Source organism: Trachymyrmex septentrionalis, unplaced genomic scaffold (assembly GCF_001594115.1).
Source record: "Trachymyrmex septentrionalis isolate Tsep2-gDNA-1 unplaced genomic scaffold, Tsep1.0 scaffold108, whole genome shotgun sequence".
NCBI classification, from domain to species: Eukaryota; Metazoa; Arthropoda; class Insecta; order Hymenoptera; family Formicidae; genus Trachymyrmex; species Trachymyrmex septentrionalis.
The window spans coordinates 725,058-743,345 of record NW_017304207.1 but is presented as its reverse complement, the minus strand read 5'-3'; the positions used below and the strand labels follow the sequence as shown (position 1 = coordinate 743,345).

The 18,288-nt window shown below is 29.8% G+C and overlaps 1 protein-coding gene across 1 annotated transcript in view; it reads right to left on the bottom strand.

Moving 5' to 3' along the window:
- Window positions 1-9,062, bottom strand: part of LOC108747629 (shootin-1) — a 13,128-nt gene extending 4,066 nt beyond the window's left edge. The window contains exons 1-7 of the mRNA XM_018485227.1: window positions 8,868-9,062; window positions 3,864-4,301; window positions 2,157-2,270; window positions 870-964; window positions 547-700; window positions 296-424; window positions 79-224 (exon numbers count right to left, since the gene is read on the bottom strand). Coding sequence (XP_018340729.1) covers window positions 79-224; window positions 296-424; window positions 547-700; window positions 870-964; window positions 2,157-2,270; window positions 3,864-4,296 — 1,071 coding nt within the window. The 5' untranslated portion in view covers window positions 4,297-4,301; window positions 8,868-9,062. The remainder of the gene's footprint in view (window positions 1-78; window positions 225-295; window positions 425-546; window positions 701-869; window positions 965-2,156; window positions 2,271-3,863; window positions 4,302-8,867) is intronic.
- Window positions 9,063-18,288: the final 9,226 nt, after the last annotated feature.

The window sequence follows — 18,288 nt, the reverse complement described above, 5'->3', positions numbered from 1 at the left end:
TATATATATATATATATATATATATATATATATATATATACATATAATAATGAAATTAAATTGATGATCGTAACGCACCCTTTCAGCTTCCAGTTGCAGCATTTTCGCGCTTTCTCTTTCGCGATCGCATTGCGTTTTCAAGGTCTGCACTTCCTCGGCTACCATTTTTGTGACTCTTTCCATGTTTTCCTTGTGCACTTTCATTTCGTTAATTTTTTCCTCCCCTGCAACAGAAACGAATCGATAGGTTTATTGCGTTTTACATATCACAATATTATGAGAGATTTCATTTTACCTTTTTGTCGGAGGACTCTTTCCTCTTCCAGTTGCGTAGTCAGTTGCGTTACCTGCTCCTGTGCCTCGAACTCCTGAAGTCGCGCGGAATGAAGTTCCGTTTGTAATCGTGCTATTTCACCGCTCAGCTCTGAAAACGTGAAAACAAATGTTTCATTTAGGGCTAGTTTGTTTAAACTCGATTGTTAATGCAATCTTGAGAGCAGATATAAGTAACATTCGCGTAAACCGAATAAAATTAGTTTCACTGACCTTTCACCGTTTGCCTCAAGTGATCCAAATCCTCGAAGTTCGAGTCCACTTCGTCGGATATGTCGAGATGCAACGACTCATCTGGATTGTTATGTAGAAACTTCTGCGCCATGATTTGAGATCTCCGCTTCAGTTCGCGATTTTGTCGGTACCACTAATATAACAAAATTGTATATTATTTTGCAACAATTACGTATCACTTATACAACAATTCTCATTCGTTATTTGATTAAGATTATAAACCACTTAATATATTTTCTATGTATCACCACACACACAGATTACAAATAATACACAAATTAAATTATCATGAATATTGTTACCTGAGAGGCTTGTTGCATAGCTTTATGCATTGCGTTCGTTTCCACGTCATATTGATGTTTTAATTGTTCGTATTCTTTACATACTGCTTCAGAAACTATGGGAAAAGAATAAGAATTTAATAATTTTAAAGAAGATTCGACTATATATATTATAAGATGAAACTTCAACAAGATGTTTACACTTGAAAAAATTTAAAGGACTTAAAATTTGCGTTCTTTTTTATCTGCGTGTTGAAAATTAGAAATTTTCATGAAATTTTGTCAGGTTTTATCAAAAACATTTTGGAATTTTCTCTTTTTAAATTCTGTCTTTTCTGAAAACATTGTTTTTTTTTTCTTGATAATGTTGATCGGCATATATTCTCATATGTCCCGTGAGTTTTATTTAAAAAAAATCAAGATGACACACGAAATTAAGTAAGAAACAGTACAATCAGAGTAGCTAACTGTTATTATAATTGATCATAACTTCGTCGTATTCTGGAATGTGATGCAAAACAATAATATTTTAGCAATTAATAACTAGATTATTAAAATATTGCATAAAGTTGCAGCAATATATCTGCAATATTTCTCTAAATATTGCAGTAATATCGCAGAATATTGCAGCAATATTTTATTTTAATGGACATAGAAATATTGCTACAATATTGCAATATTTCATAAAACTGCTGCAATATTCCTATATCCGAAAAAATAAAATATTGCTATAACATTATGCAATATTTTAATAATTATTCTAGTTTTATTAATTGCTAACATATTGTTTAGCATCGTATTCCAAAATAGATATGATACAGTTATCAAAAAATATTCAGAGACTTAAAAAGCACATCTAAGGCTATGTTCAGATTCTCCGAGTACATGCAGGTATCACTTCATCCTTGTTATTTACCGAATATTAAACAAGAATGACATGACACCCTGGGAGAACATCCCGGGTGGGAATCCGAACACGCCTTAAAAAAAAATTGGAAATCTTCAGGAAACTTACTAACTCGACTAACTTTGCTAACTTTGCGTACTCCTTACAGGACTCTTGGATGTTTTCTCCTTACGAGAAGTGTATCCCTCTCTCGTGACACGGCCACGTATTTATTTATTGAATTGTAATATTGCAATATTTTTTACAAAATATTAAAATTACAATATTTTGCAATATTGTTGCAATATTTCCAATAAAATATAAAAATTTCAGTATTACTGCAATTTTTATAATATTGCGCACTATTGAAATATTGCTGCAATATTGCTACAATATTTCGTGCTGTAGGGACAGCTACGCACCTGTCCGTAATTTTAGCAGCTTCTGTTCCTTCTCTTGAACTTGCGATTGTAGCATGTTATTTTCTCTCTGCAATTGTTGATATTTTTTCTCCAAATCTACATGCTCCTTATTTACTGCAAAAGGTGTTCGAGATTATTACGCAGAATACAAAATTGTATGGTAAAATATTTTAATTTCTTTTTCCAATTATTATAGTTATGGAATAGCACGAATGCGCGTGGGCTAGATGAGTCAGTTATCATCAAACATCGCGATTAAGTCGACAATCAGATTAAGGTCACATAATCCTTAGAACTATTGAAAAACGATTGATGATGTCATCGTTCTGAAAAAAGTTTACATTGAAACAAAATATATATTCCAGCGATGATAGAATGTTTATCAAATGTGATAATATAATAATCTTTCAGTTAAAGCAAACAATTCAAAAAGCAAAAAATGGTATTATGTATATGTATACATGCGTGTAGAAAGTTACTTTAACATTTCGCGCAAAATTCTGATGAGCATATTATTCTCTCATCATTTCATTTGTTTTCTTTTTGATGTTATATTCCAAATATTATCTTTAAATATTCTTATTGAAACTCTGACACGTTATATTATATGTATTATGTATGAATCGCTTACAAAGCGTTTGTTGATTAATTAATTATAAATCGTATTCGAGCGACTATGAGAAAATTTTTTAAATATCTCGCCTCCTGTGACTCTCTTTACGTAAATTTGATCGATCAGCCTGGCTAATCAATCGATCCAACATACCGTTTTAAGAATATAAAAATTAATAATATTTTGCCCCGTCGATTTATAATTCTATCGCGTATAAACAGTGTGACTAATACAGCGTCATTGCCTTCATTTTATATGCAGAAGTGAATCACAACATGATAATCGAGTACACGACATTCTCAGTCAATTTATCCGTGATGAACACACTTTCCATTATTTATAAACTTTTGTTAATAAAAGTAACAGAAAAATCAATGAATAATTTGATAAGCTTATGTTCACATACCGAAGAAACTTTCAAAAATAAGAGTAATCTTGTTTCCGATATATTCAAGTATAAATATGTATACGAATTAATTATTTTATAAATAGTCGTTTAAGTTTGCACTTTTCTGTAACTATACCAGAATTATAAGAACTATAATTTTGATAGTAAATAATTAAACAATATGATACTATCCTCAGTCCATCCCAACCAACCAAAATTCTAATAATATTTGGCCTAATTACTATTAATACTATTGATAAAATAAATAATAATAAATAATTAAATCGACTTAAATACTTTTCTAAACTTATATAAATTAATCTATATAACATAATTATAGAAGAAATTAATAAAATAAAACTAATAAATAAAATTGAAACTCAATCCGATAGAAAGAAATTAATAAAATGAAACTAATAAATAAAATTGAAACTCAATCCGATAATGTAAACCTCGCACTCATATCTATATAATATATATATATATATATACATATACATATACACGTGTGTGTATGTGCATTCGCGCGCGCGCGTGTGTGTGTGTGTGTGTGTGTGTGTGTGTGTGTGTAATTAAGCATATGTCTACTTATCAATATAGATTCAAGATTTAGATATTCTGGTAGTAGCTATTATTTAGTACAACCACATGACATCAGTTTTATGTTTGACTATCGCAACATTCGACGCTTTTAATTAATAATTACCAGCTTCGCTCTTCTGCAGCAGGTGTTTCCGCCTCTTTTCCGAATCTTCATATTTGCTCTTCCACTTGCTTTCCAAAAAGCTGTTGCTTCTGTTGAGTCTTTGTAAGACATCATTCGCCTTACAAACGTTTACCGGCGTCGTCTTTTCCTCGGATTTTCGCATCTCGATGCTGGAAGTCGACAATTGATTATTATTGCGCGACCTCAGCTGTGCAACTGAAGCTTCGAGCTTCTCAAAGGATGCTCTTTGGGCTGCCACGTTGCCTGTCCCACGGCCGAGCTTCTCGAAGGATCCTCTACGCTTTGGAGGACATCTTTCTTGAGCCTTGATCGTGGCCGATATTCTCGGCACCGGAATGTGAGAGTGAATCACGTTCGGAGACGTCCTCGGTGGCTCCGTGCTCAGGACAATGTTGAATTCCGTCTTATTCATGGTGCCTGTGAAAATGAGTGCACTTGTTATCTCGTTTATTTCAAGCTTTGTTTATAGCGATCACGATGAAATATGATAAAATTCCAAAATTGACTATTTTCTGATTAGAGTATTAAGTCCGCGTGTATTTTTCTAAAAATTCAATGTAAACTTTAAGTCTGTTCGTGTTGCTTGAAATTCCTAAAAAATATTTGCACTTAAAATGAGATAAATAGATATATAATCGGGCATTGAAGAGAGAGAAAGTAAAGATTCTAAGGGCAAAACGTACAAATAACGCGAACAGACCTATCGTTTACATAAAAAAATTACTTTCTAATAAAATAGTGCGAGAATGTTTTGTAATTAATAAAAAAATTTTGCATTATTATTACTATTAAAATAATCATTAAAAAAAGGAAAAGCATTAATTTATCGCCTTCTTACTTAAAAAACAAAAAGGTTAAGTTTCTCATAAAAAGAAATTATTTTTCAATTTGACAGAAAATTATTGACTAATGAAATAATATCATAAATAATAAAAATAATATATTTTTATGATCAAATATTATTTTTCTCATTTCTATTTAATAATCATTCTTTTAAAAAAATCATCCTTTTTAAATTGTGACAACTTTATAGATCACTTTTTCATAATTTATATAGGGTAATGCTTACCTGATCCATTCATGATAATAACTCAAACATTACGTTTTTTATATTGTTTTTTTGATTGTCACTTTTTAAAGTAAAGGATCGATATATTATTGAAATTGTATCTTGTTTTATGTTATTATATTTTACAGAAGATATATGGCTTTTTTATGCTAAACACGAACACTGGATCAATGGGTAGGTCATGAGATCACGACCTATACCCTCCCCTTTGGAGTACCTTTTTTAAAAAATATTTATTGCAAAATGTTATATATATTTTTAATATTTCTGAAATTATAATTTTGATATTATAAAAAAGTTTATATTTTTTAGTTTGTTAAGGGGCTCTTTATATATATATATAAACATAGATTTCATTATATATATTTTTTTTTATTAATACAATTTAAACTAAAACATTTTATAAATTATACATTTAAATAATACATTTTTTAATGTAATAATTTAAATAATAGTTTAATATTCCATCTTTTCATATTTGACTTATTGTTAAACAAAATTTTGCTTACGGCGCGTCCCTCTTGAAATTTCTAAATCCGCCAATGAATTCGAAATGATTGATTCATATCGATAAGTACATCGATATATCTTCGTTATTGTTTGAGAATATGTTACTTTGACAAGTGTCTTGGACGAAGAAACAAAATTCTTAAAACGTATGCATCTTGTGTATGTTATGTACTTAAATTCTTTATAAATACTATCATCATTGATTCATTAAATTACACATAATCGACATTCACAGAAAAATAACGTGGCACGATTAAATTTTTACGTATCGCTTTCTTATTTCAAAAGTGAATATAACTCAAAAAGTTAAATTTGCCAAAAAAAAAATGAAAAAACTATTTTTAAATTTGATAGAAAATTACTGACTAAACAAATAATATCAAAATAAATATATTTTTAATATTGATCAAATATCTGATCAATAATAAATATGATCAATAATAAATTTTGTTATTTGCGATTCATAATCCCTAAAAGCCACTGTTTTTAAACTTGTAACAATTTCGACAATTTTTTAAAATCATTCTTTTTATGCTTTGATGTTTTAAGGATTTTTTTATAAAGTTGAGTTAATTCACTTTCGATGAATTGATATGTAATACTTAACTCATTCATAGTCATAATTTAAAAATTGTTTTTGAATTATTTTTGAAGTAAGAGAGCAATATACGACTACTCAAGGAATGAACTTACTCAAATGTATATCATCGCCGGTTAAGATTAATAACATTGGACATTTCTAAAAATAAACATATTGGTTTCACTCTCGACAGTAAAGTTTGAGATAATTGCTAAGTCAAAATATTCTTAAATGCTTAATTCTTATATTAAGGACCGTATTTTATCAATATTTCTTATTTATCTATTGTTATTTCATATATTAGATTTATATCGATAAATTAATTTAATATCAAATAATTCATAAAGAGAGAAAGGCATTTCGAGAATATTTATATTTTTATTAACTATTATTTATAATTTAACAACATAAAAATTATCGAATTGATAGTACTGTACAATATTACAGTGATCAATTTATAAAAAATTATCAAATTTTAAATAAAGATTATTGCGATTATTAATTATTATTGTGTTCAACATCTCATGTATTCATTGTTTTATGATATCATAGCGGAAAGAGATTGAATACTCTTAATAAGATCTGTCGTATACACATACGTTCATTCACGCCGCAAAACACAAGTTCCCGGAACAGAGGTTAGTGCGTTTCTAAAATAGGATTCCACCAAAAGTATATCCAAGAGTTAGGTTTAGATGCACGTGCTGAGCTTCGCGGGAGTAAGGCAAATAGCTCTCCTGCGAGCCATTTAAAGTTAATTCGTCGGAATGCGTGTCTGTGTCGAAACTCGTGCGGCTCGATCGTTAAACCGACATAGGGTCGAACGGTTTCGGTTGTTTCCCTAAACTAGAAATCCGCCAGGTGTTATGATAATTATCATTTTAACTTCCGCCAACATCAACGTTCCCGTGCGAAAGTTCGAAAGGCTCGCAAAAATTCGCTCGGGCGAAAAACGAGACGGGATACTTTAACGGAATACACAATTCGACATTCAAGACGTCGATTAATTCTTTCATTTGCATTCGAGTGCATAATGCTTAAAGAAAGACGGTCCAATGTTGAAATCGATAAACTGGAACGTATTCTCAAAGGGCATTCAAAAGAATCCGTTTTACACGAGCGATAAAATAAGAGCAATTAAATAAGAGTTTATTGAACTCTTACAGAAATCCCATTTAAAATACTAGCTAATTTAATACTAAAAATTATTTCTCACACAGCAAAATTGCAGCAACATTCCAGCATTGCAACGTTCCAGCAATATTGCAAACGTTACTGCAATATTGCTATAAGCTTCTATGCTGCGTAAGTTATTTAATTACTTATTTTGTATAAGTTAATTATTTATTTTGAGTATTAAAAGCACCCCTACAGCATAAAGTTGCATAAAAGTTGCAGCAATATTGCAGATTTTGTAGCGATATTGCCGTAAATTTTGTGCTGTATGGACATTGTTGTTCAATGCTTTTAATACTCTTTTAATACAAAATGAGTAGTTAATCTATACATTCCAGTTTTTAAATATTTATAAAAAAAGAATGCGCCGAATAAACGCGATACAATTAAATTTTAATTCATTATTTAATTAACTTAATTATTTTTCCAGTATTAAAAATCATTTTATTTAAATCAGAAAAGATTTAATTTAATTTGGAACAGAGTGATTGTACACTTGCAATCGTTTTTTTTTTTTTTGCCTCGCATTCACTACAGTATAATTAAGTATTCAATATTAAGGAAATATACAAGATAATGCTTCCAAATAAAACGTATTAGCTCTACATACGCATCATAACTGAAAGTTCAAGTCAAGAATCTTTGACGCACGTCACGTTTAAAGGGAATTAGCAAAGGAACATGTAATTCGTTATTCTATCATTGTAAATTTATTTAGACAGATTTATATTATAGATTTGAATATATTACTGAATGATAATTTTAATGTAAAAAAATATATATTCTTTTTATAATATTTTGTAACAGAATACATTTATTTCGTTTAATATCTCTTGTTTACTGTCACAAGTTAGCTTTTTCTGCTTAATAAAAAATTTCGATTTATTTTTCTGTAAAATTAAGAGCGTCTATCTCTTTATTATAATAAAACGAATATCGAATGTCGCAAAGTATTTTTGCAGTAATAAAATTCCGCAAACGCGCGCGTGATATTCATACGTGCGATTTTAGATTTAATTAAATGCAGAGTGTGCAATTTTCATTTTCTTTTTTACATCAATACGATATAAATTCTGCTTTAGACTTAGTTGAACTTTTTGCACGATTCATTTCTCCTCTTTTTCTGTCCACACTGGGAAAAAAGAGAAAATAGACGATGCAAGTAGTTTAGCTTAAAAAAAAAATAAAAAAAGGCCTTTATTGCAACGACTGCCAACTTGCGCACGCGATTGCGGAATAATTTAAAACAAAGACCGTATATGATTTTAATTGTCAATTACGTCGAGTATGTGCGACGTAATGGACTTGGGAGTTGTACGTCAGGTTATGTGTTCGGTAAGCACCGAGGGCCTTTCACTTCACCTGTTTTGCATCAAAGAACGACGTACGACCCGTTTGTTATGCGCGAAACACTTAGATCTCATTAAAAAAAAAAAAAAAAACATAGAATTCGGATTCGTATTCATGCGACTCACTCATTCGTCTCACAAGTCATGCCGTTGCAGAACGAATAATCGCAGGTGATCACTCCTCTCGAAATCACGCGGTTCCTCCGAATTGACTCGCGAAGACGATCGATACGAAAATCGCACGACCGAGACGGTGAGATAAATTTCTTTTCTTACGAGCGACAGATGGTTGCACTCACTTTGTACGTTGCACCACCACGTGAGGTCGGAAGTGTCAGTTTCTTTCTTTCTTCCCTCGCCCTCGCGATGGATTCGGCACTTCAAGTACCGCACGGTACTTGGACGACCGGATTGCGGCCAGAAACTCGTGCGTACGTTCTCTCCGGCGCGCGTCCACGAGCGTACTGACTTCGTGAGGGAGGGCCAGGCAGCGCGTGCCTCGTTGTAACGTTACATTATCTCGGCTGGCACCGCAGAAACTATACGCGAAAGAGAACGCGGGAGAGCGTCGTTTTCTTTAAGGAAAACCGATCGAGTGTGCACGCACTCACACACACACACACACACACACATACACACGCATCTTCCGCGCAGCGTGCTACGCGGTAGCCTTCGACGTAACGTTGCTCGATGCTGAAGGTTTTATCGTAATTTGGATAACGGATTAGCATTAAGGATATCGAACCTCCTTGAAAGAAGTTACGTCGCCTTAGGAGGAGGGGGTGGGGGGAGGGATGGTGTTAACTTCGGCGTTGAAATATTAGGTTAAGTAAAAAGTCATCGCGTTTTTTTAAAAGACATCTATCAGTAAAAACCGCAATTACTTTCTTACCAACAATATAAATATATCTTAATAGAGTAAAGTTTCAGCTTTAAAAATCTCTTTTTTAAATTTATACGATACGACAATTTTTAATGGAGTTATGAGCAATTAAAGTCAAAATAATTCTTTTATTTAATCCGCGATAACTCAGTAATCAAAAGTCGTAGGAATATTAAAAAAAACGATTTTGTAGGGAAAGTATCAAGCTTTCACGATAGGTAATCGAAAATTTTCTCAAATTCGTTTTGGACACGTTACAAATCCACAAAGTGAGAAGAAAATTTTTCGTCTTTTTCAGCTCGTAGTTTTTGGTATGTAAAAATTATCAAACTCATATAAACTTAAAAAATGTGATAAGCTTTTAAAAGTAGAGATTTCAAGCTTTAAAACCCTTTTTTTAAATTTGAATTTCATTCATTATTGACGAAGATATTGTATATACAACTTTGAGCTAAAAAATACGCGATGACTTTTTACTCAACCTAATATTACTTGAAAGAAGCATATATGTGATAAGACTGATAATGTAATGACGTAGCAAACAGAAAAAAAAGGTTTTGTTGCACGATTTAAAAAATTAGCTAGATACAAAATCTGAAAATAATTATTTGGTTAAATTATTAGGACGCTTGAACGTTGATATAACAATACTGTAAAAAATTTTTACATTCTAGCAACTGTTAAGCGTCCTCTATAAATATTTTGATAGACGATTTATTCGTGTCGGATAAAATCTTACTCTACTTATGATTTTATACGCATATTTAATATTTTTTATAATTTACAATATATTTTACATATTTTATATATAGAAAGAAAGATTTTACTGAAATATTTAAAATTTTGCCTGATACAAATCTGAAATTAATTTTGTTGGATCATATAATCAAATAATTATGATGGAAATTGAAAAATAAGCAACGCTGCAAAAACATTATTCTAATAATTAATTTGAATTTCTAATAAAATATTATTTTGATGATCAAATAAAATTATTTTAAATTTATGTATCTAAATACATTTTTAGATACTTTAGTAAAGTATCACTTTCCGTACATATCTCATATTTTTTAAATTACTTTTTATATCTCGCTCTTTAGGAATTTAGAACTTCTTTAAGAATCTTCCTTTATATCTTCCAAGAATTTAACAAAATAAATATATGGTGTATTTCTCTTTTTGAAGAAACCTATCTGACAATGAGTTGAAGAATATTATTCGTCAGCAATAACATTTTTGGAGCTGATGTTGGTGATTGATTAAAAAGAGCTTTAGTTCGTCGCTTTATATTTTAAGGTAAATAAAAAAATACAAAATTCAATTATTTTGAGTTGCTTTCGATCAGCATATTTGATGCTACGCCTGAGAGAGGAATTTACGCAGTTAGTCAGCAGCTGAGTATACAAAAGGCGATTTGTATAGAGTTACGAATAATGAGTAAAGACTCACATATTTATCGTTAAAAGTTGCAGGATTTTGTGGATTATAAATCGAGATCTGCATCTATAAGCTGTTTAATAAAGTAGAATAAAATTAATTTAAAATATTAATCAATATATAGCAATTTAAAAATATAATAGTAATTATAAATATAATAAGTAATAAAAATAACAAGTAATTTAAATATATAGTAATTTAAAAAATAAATAAATATATAGTGATGCCTATAAGAATTGACACCAGATATTGATATATGTTTGATTTATTCCAATGTAATATAATAGTCAATAATATAATATTACGTACGTTTCAATTCTCGTAGGAAAGAATTCGATTTATTGATTTACTTGGTCACCGTCTTTAATTTCTTAATTTGTATTTAATTAAAAAAATTAATAAGATATTCACATAAAGTCGATAATTTCTCAAGAAAAGCTTACTTGATTATAAAATGAAGGATTACAATTCTAATACGATAAAATTAAATATAAAACTGCTTTTAAAATATAACCTGTCAAAACATTAACTTTATATATCAAGTAAAAATTAACAATTTTGATCAACTTTATCATCATTTTCTCATTTAATCTAAAAAAATGTTTCTGCAATATTACTTTATTTGATGATAATGCTGCAAAAAGTTTTAATAACCAGTTTGAGCATCCTGCATAATTATTATCTTGACAATTCAACAAAATTATTTTTAGATATAGACATGTGGCTATATAAATTTTTAAATACTTCTACAAAAAGATTCTTTTCATTGATAATGCTTTTGAGGCTTTCACGGGTATTTTCTTCAAAAATATATTTTTTTCATTATTATTGCAATTCTATTCTGGAAATATTCTCCATATATGATTCAATTTTTTTGCAAAAAATTTCTTAAACTTGACAAGGTTTGCATATAATAATATATGTTACAGATACACTTAAAGAATTCTGTCTACAAGATAACGGTGGAGACATAGCGACTATATGATTACACTGATAGCAGTTTCTTTTCGTACATATGCACATTTCGCTGCATATGCACATAGAGTCGTGTGCGAAACTTTGTAAGCTAATATACTTCGTGTAAGTGCTTGATGAGTCACTATCTTCTGAATAATCATCCGATAATTCTTCATTTGCATAAGTCACCGCGCATTATTGTTGTGGTTTTGTAAGAATATATCACAAAGAAGGAATTTAATTACTATATATATTACATGCATAAGACTGTAGCACATAAATTTAATGGAGTAATCAGAAAATATATTTGCTTGTGAAAGAAATTATTTGTAATGTACACTTCAGCAGTTTTATGGAAATATATCTGAAATCAAGAGAATAAAAGATATAAAAATTTGTTATTTGCTTCAATTTTTAGGATTTTATTTAAATTTTGTATGCAATTTGTATCGTAGAATACCTATTGATTTGAAAAGATTATTCTAAGATGTCAAAAATCTCTCTCTCATAGAGAGAAGATCGAGTAGACGCCCTGCCCATAGAATTTTTGGAAACAACTGAAAATGATATGACTGTTGAATCACTTTTATTTATACGTAAAACGGGAATATTATAAAATAAATTATATAATATCGCAATTAATTGTTTATCTTATAACATTATGCGCGTCAATGATGATCGATATTTCAAAGTAATAAATTTTCACACTTCTGGGAAGAAAATATAAAAAGAGAGGAGCATTACATCTACATTACAGAATTCTAAGCAACTAAGAGGAATTCTAAGTAACACAGAAGCGCGATTTACTGCAGTTGTATAAAGCCTGAGGAAATGTTAGGCGAGTAAACTTTCATATGATTCTCCTTTCACATGATTAGGAAACATATTTAAAAATCGAAAACAAGTCACCATTCGATACTTTTTGTTTATAATCTATATAATCTATATAATCAAAAAATATACAAATATAAAGGAAAGGCCTCTCTTATGAGATACCGAGTTCATTTTGATTAAATGTTAGAAATCAGAAATTATGGACAGAATTTAAAAAATAATAGGTCATTTTGAAGACAATTTAATAAGCTTTAAGATAATGTTATGTAAAATTTAATTTAAATTCTATTTTTTTTTAATTAAAAAATGTAAAAAGCGAATAAATCGTAAAGTCAAAAAATTGTGCTCCTAATATGAGATGCTCCGAGAAATAGATAATAAAGATTATATGTAAAGACAAAAAAAGTTATATGTCATATGTAAAAAGAAACCTCAATTAATTTGTGTATACAGATATATTATTTATAATTCAAACATCAATGTAAAAAAATTGAGACCAAAATTACGAAAAATTGTAAAAGTTACTTACATGTAATTTTCAACAAGCTCTTGCAAATCCGATAATGCGCACGCTTCTAATTATGCAACAGTTATTACTTACCCCAGTTACTTATAACACCAGTCTCTTCTATACATTGCATCGTTGATGTAAAACAATTAATTTTTATTTTATTAATGTTAGATTTGTTAATTATTAATTCGTTACATATTCGAAAAAAAAAACACTTTAAACGATAATGTATGAAATGGACGAATTTTGTCAAAAAAGTGTCTACTTTGGAACTCGATATCTCTGGAAGTATTAATCGTATTGAGTTTAATTTAAGTTCATTTTTTTCGATAAGATATCTACTTTAAATTATCTTTTGTCACTTTTTACTCTCCGACAAAAAACGATGTAGAAGGCAATAACTAAAAAAGTACCTATTTTTGCCGTTTTTTCCATAAATTTCACTCATCTTAGAATTGCTGTATCTCCAATTCTATTTACAGTACTAAGCTCGTTAAAAACTCATTTTATAAAAAATTTTAGCAGCAACAAAAAAGCTTTTTTTATCATTTTTTGATATCTCTTTTTGTTTACGAGTTTTAATCGAGAAACTAAAAAAAAACTTTATTGCTTAATTATTTCCAAGTGCCCCCCTTAATGTTGTAACACTTTTAAATTTAATCTTTTTATACCTCAAACTGTCGATTAGAACAATAAAATATCTGTAAATAATTTCTTTCTTTTTAAAACCTCTGATGACTGGGCTATTATCGCTGAAGTCGTAACCAAAAACAATAATATTTCACTTTGAAAACAATAATGTTCCAAAAATTACGTTTTGTCTTTTTTGTGATTTTCATCAAAACGAAGTAAAAACTAGCATATATCTAAAGGACTTCTTTTCTTATGACAAATTCGATTGCACGTAACTCAGTGCGCACTGGTGCACATTAAAACCATCACACAACGTACACAAAATAACGGAAAGATATGTTTATATAAATCGATTAAATCCTGAAATACTCAATATTTTATTGTACTATTAAAATATTTATTTTGTAATTCACAAAATATTTGCATTTCACTTTTATATTAAAATTAAATCAACAACGTTTACAACGCCTTATTAATATGCGTCAGTGCGCACTAATGCTTCCAATCGAATTCGCCATTAGTTTATCGATTCCCTACACGTTCTCGAAGTTTGGCCATTTAAATTCGGAACATCCTGTATATATTAATCATATATTAATTGACACTTAAATTAGTACAGTATGTACATATTACATACTATATATATATATTGTATTAATATCTACATATATGAGAAAAATAACTTTAATTAAATTGAATAAAACTTCGATATTTTGTAGATTATGAGATGCTGATTAAAAATTTGTTTAAACAAAACCATAAAAAATGAATAGACTTTGTTGTAACACTATTTGGAAATCGTTATTTTGGGTCTAATCAAGCAGAAAAGTATCTTTATCTACTAAACTATTTATTTTTTGGTAATTGTACTTTTATTCATAGAATAATGAAATGAATCTGATATAAAAAAATATGGTCGTTTTTGTAGGCACACGACACTGTAAGCAATTGATTTGTAGGCAAACGGGATCTCTCCCATATATATTTTATATACATATAGTTATATAACACAGTACGACAAAAATCGATTTTTTTTCCTCCCATGAAAAAATCGAAGAGATTCTGAAAGTAGATGTCAAAAAAAATATCCGTGTCTCAGTTTTTACCAGATCAAGTCGTTTTTTATGCAACTATTTATCGTATTTGGCTTTTTACAATTGTTTTAAATTATTATATAATTTACTGTGTAATATGTACAATGTATACATAATACAATACTTCTATATATTTATATTTGGTTATTGTGGATGTTTTAATAATAAATTATAATGGTGCTCGTAACAAAAAAAATATTAAAAACGAGTAAAATATTATATTAAAAAGTGAGGCGTAAACGCGTTTATTATGTTAAATCGAATCCACAATGTGCTCTTTTGCTTTCTTGTCTCTTCCGAAGTTTGTCAACTTTTATCTCGACCGATTGAAAATGAAGAAACAGGATAAATGGCAAAAAGACAAAAGGTAAAAAATGGTAAAAAGTAAGAAAACAAGAAACAAAAAGCACATTGTAGATTAAACTTTAGACACAGATAAACTTTGTAAAAAGATACAGAATATCTCACACGTTTTCGACAAAGATATTGCGAGAGAAAACACCAATTATTATTGTACGTGTGTGCAAATAAGTGATCAGCGCGTATCTTTCGCGACCTCGAGTCGCGCTTTCGACCGTGTCTATAGTGCCTCGGACGGTGCCATCGTTAAACGACTTTATTGTCTGGAATCATGCTCCTGCTTCCCTTCATGGCCGCAAAGATGTGACTCACTCTCGTCACTCGCGTAACGGGTGTCCCGACATTCCATGGAAACCGGCGGTCACGGGTTGGGTTATCCATGCTCGAGATTACGTCGTGAATGATATATCGAGTGTTTCAGACTGATGACTCAGACGGCACAAAAATCCTTTCCTAGGCAACTGTAAACTAGGATATTCTCTTTTAACTCAAACTCTGCCGTTCTTGAGAAATTATTTTGAATCTTTATTATTGGAGGAGGATTTGGAAGAAGATCATAAGTGATAAAAAGATTTAAAAAATGTATAATGAAGATAGAAATGGTTTGAAATCGTGATTGATAGGAGAGGAAGAGAGATTTTAATTTTATTATAAATTTTGTTATAATTCATTTTTTATATACTTTTAAATGTCCCGACTTTGCATTGTTTACATTAATATGCGGATGGCATAGTGCTGTTGTAACGCTGCACACTCAACCGGAGATCTAATTTTTGCGAAACGCTTCAATCGTGATGCAACGCACTTCCTGAGCATATTTTAACGCTGGACAGTATAGCCATTTCATGCCGATTGGATCGAGAACGTAAATGGGGAAATATATATACACTCGCAATTTGTAGTGATTGTTCTATCATTAATCGCGTTTATTGGTATAAATAGAATCCTATCCTGAATTCTGACATGAATTGCAAATCATTTGAAACAAACTTAACGCGAAAAATTTTTAAGATTAGAATATGTATGTATAAAATCTATTATAAATTTAAAAAAATATTATAAATTACATACAATTATAAGCAGGATTCTGTTCTAAAATCTAACATAAATAAAAGATCTTAAGTATTTCAAATTAAAAAAATTTATTTTTGATCAAATAAGTAATGCTTAATAATAATTTTTATGTAAATTCTTTTTGCAAACATGTTTTTCAGTATTATCAATGCGCATCGATTTGGTTTGTCGAACTTGACACATATCGTAGTTAAAGCTGAAATATTAAGTATAATATTTCAATGATTTGACCGCAGTTGAAGTAATAATTTTCGCAATAAGTTCTTTGTACATTTTTAAGACATTATTAAGTGATGATATACATTATTAAAATTACATTATTAAATTGATGATCAATTTATAATTTCAGTTTCAGCTATAATTTACGTTTTAAGTTTAATAAATTAAATCGGCACACAGTTTATAAAACTAAAAAATGTATAAAATTTGCATATAAAAATATTATTAAGTACTATTATTAAGATCTTTGATCGAAAATATGATTTTTTTTCTTTTTTTTTTCATTTGATTTATTTTTATTTAATTTAATATGTTTGCTTAATTGTTCAAGACTTCAAGTGCTTTACGTGGTATTAATGATTGCATTCTCTCACAGGGGATTGTACACAGGAATTACCGACAATTGCAGATCGCTAATTTCTCCGAATTGGCTTTATAGATTATCAAATTCTTTTACACAATAAAAGTACGCAAAAAAAAAACATTGATCACATTAAATTTGACGAAAAAATTGGAAACAAAATTGAAAGTTCACTTTATTTCAGCTCTCACAGCTGTCACTACAGCTGTCACTTCAGGTCGTACGTACCAAATGATACCTTCCCCAGAAGCGTATAACATGCAAAAACAATCCTGAGTTTGCGAAATTGTGAAGGTCTAACAAAAAAAATTTTCCAAAATTAAAGTTGTATTTTTTTGTATAACAATTACTTTTTTCCTCTTTTACAGATTCGAAAATCCTTTTCCAGGATTAAAGTATACGCATTAATACGTGTCTGTGAGGTGGAGTTTATGCCGAAAACGACAAAAAATTTCGAAATTGAAATTTTAAGAAAAATTTTTTGTTGTTCTCGGCATAAACTCTACCTCACAGACACGTATTAATGCGTATACTTTAATCCTGGAAAAGGATTTTCGAATTTGTAAAAGAGGAAAAAAGTAATTGTTAAACAAAAATTATGATTAGTCGGTAATACAAACAGCTTTAGGATCCCCTTCAGAAGTATCTTCATTTATATCTAGTCATTTTTTCATTATCTATCACTTCTATACGATTTTTTAATGGATCGACAAATATTGCTTATAAAAAATATGCAAAAGTAATAAATTTATGACTGCAGGATTTGATGATTCAGCTTCCCCACATCAATTCATTGGATTGTGGGATGTACCTACGTCTCGACAGATGTCGCGTCGCTTCATGATTATGATAAAGGGTGTCCCAAAATTAACGCAAGATTTGAATTAAATAGAAAACACAGTTTTTAGTCTTTTGATTGTTATTTTTTTACTGAATCATAAAGTACATAGGATAGGGTTATTTGTGGAATAACACATCGGGCAAATGGCCTCCACGGCTTTGCATGCACATACGCACTCGTTTGTCGAAATTTTCCATGACCATTTTGCATAAATGCGGCTGAATTTCGTTGATGCAGCGTTGAATCTCCTCCTTTAATGCACGGGTGGTTGTGGACTTGTTGACATAGACCTGTGATTTCAAATAACCCCATAAAAAGAAATCTAATGATGTTAAATCACACGATCTAGGGGGCAATTTTGGCGATTAACAAAGCCATCAAGGTGAAAATGTGCTTCATCGCTTAGGATGATTTTGCTCGAAAAATCAGCATCCATTTGTTGATGATTCAATAATCCATTCAACAAACTCATTTTCATTAACCTTAAACTGTCAGCTGTTAAATTGTTTTTCTTTT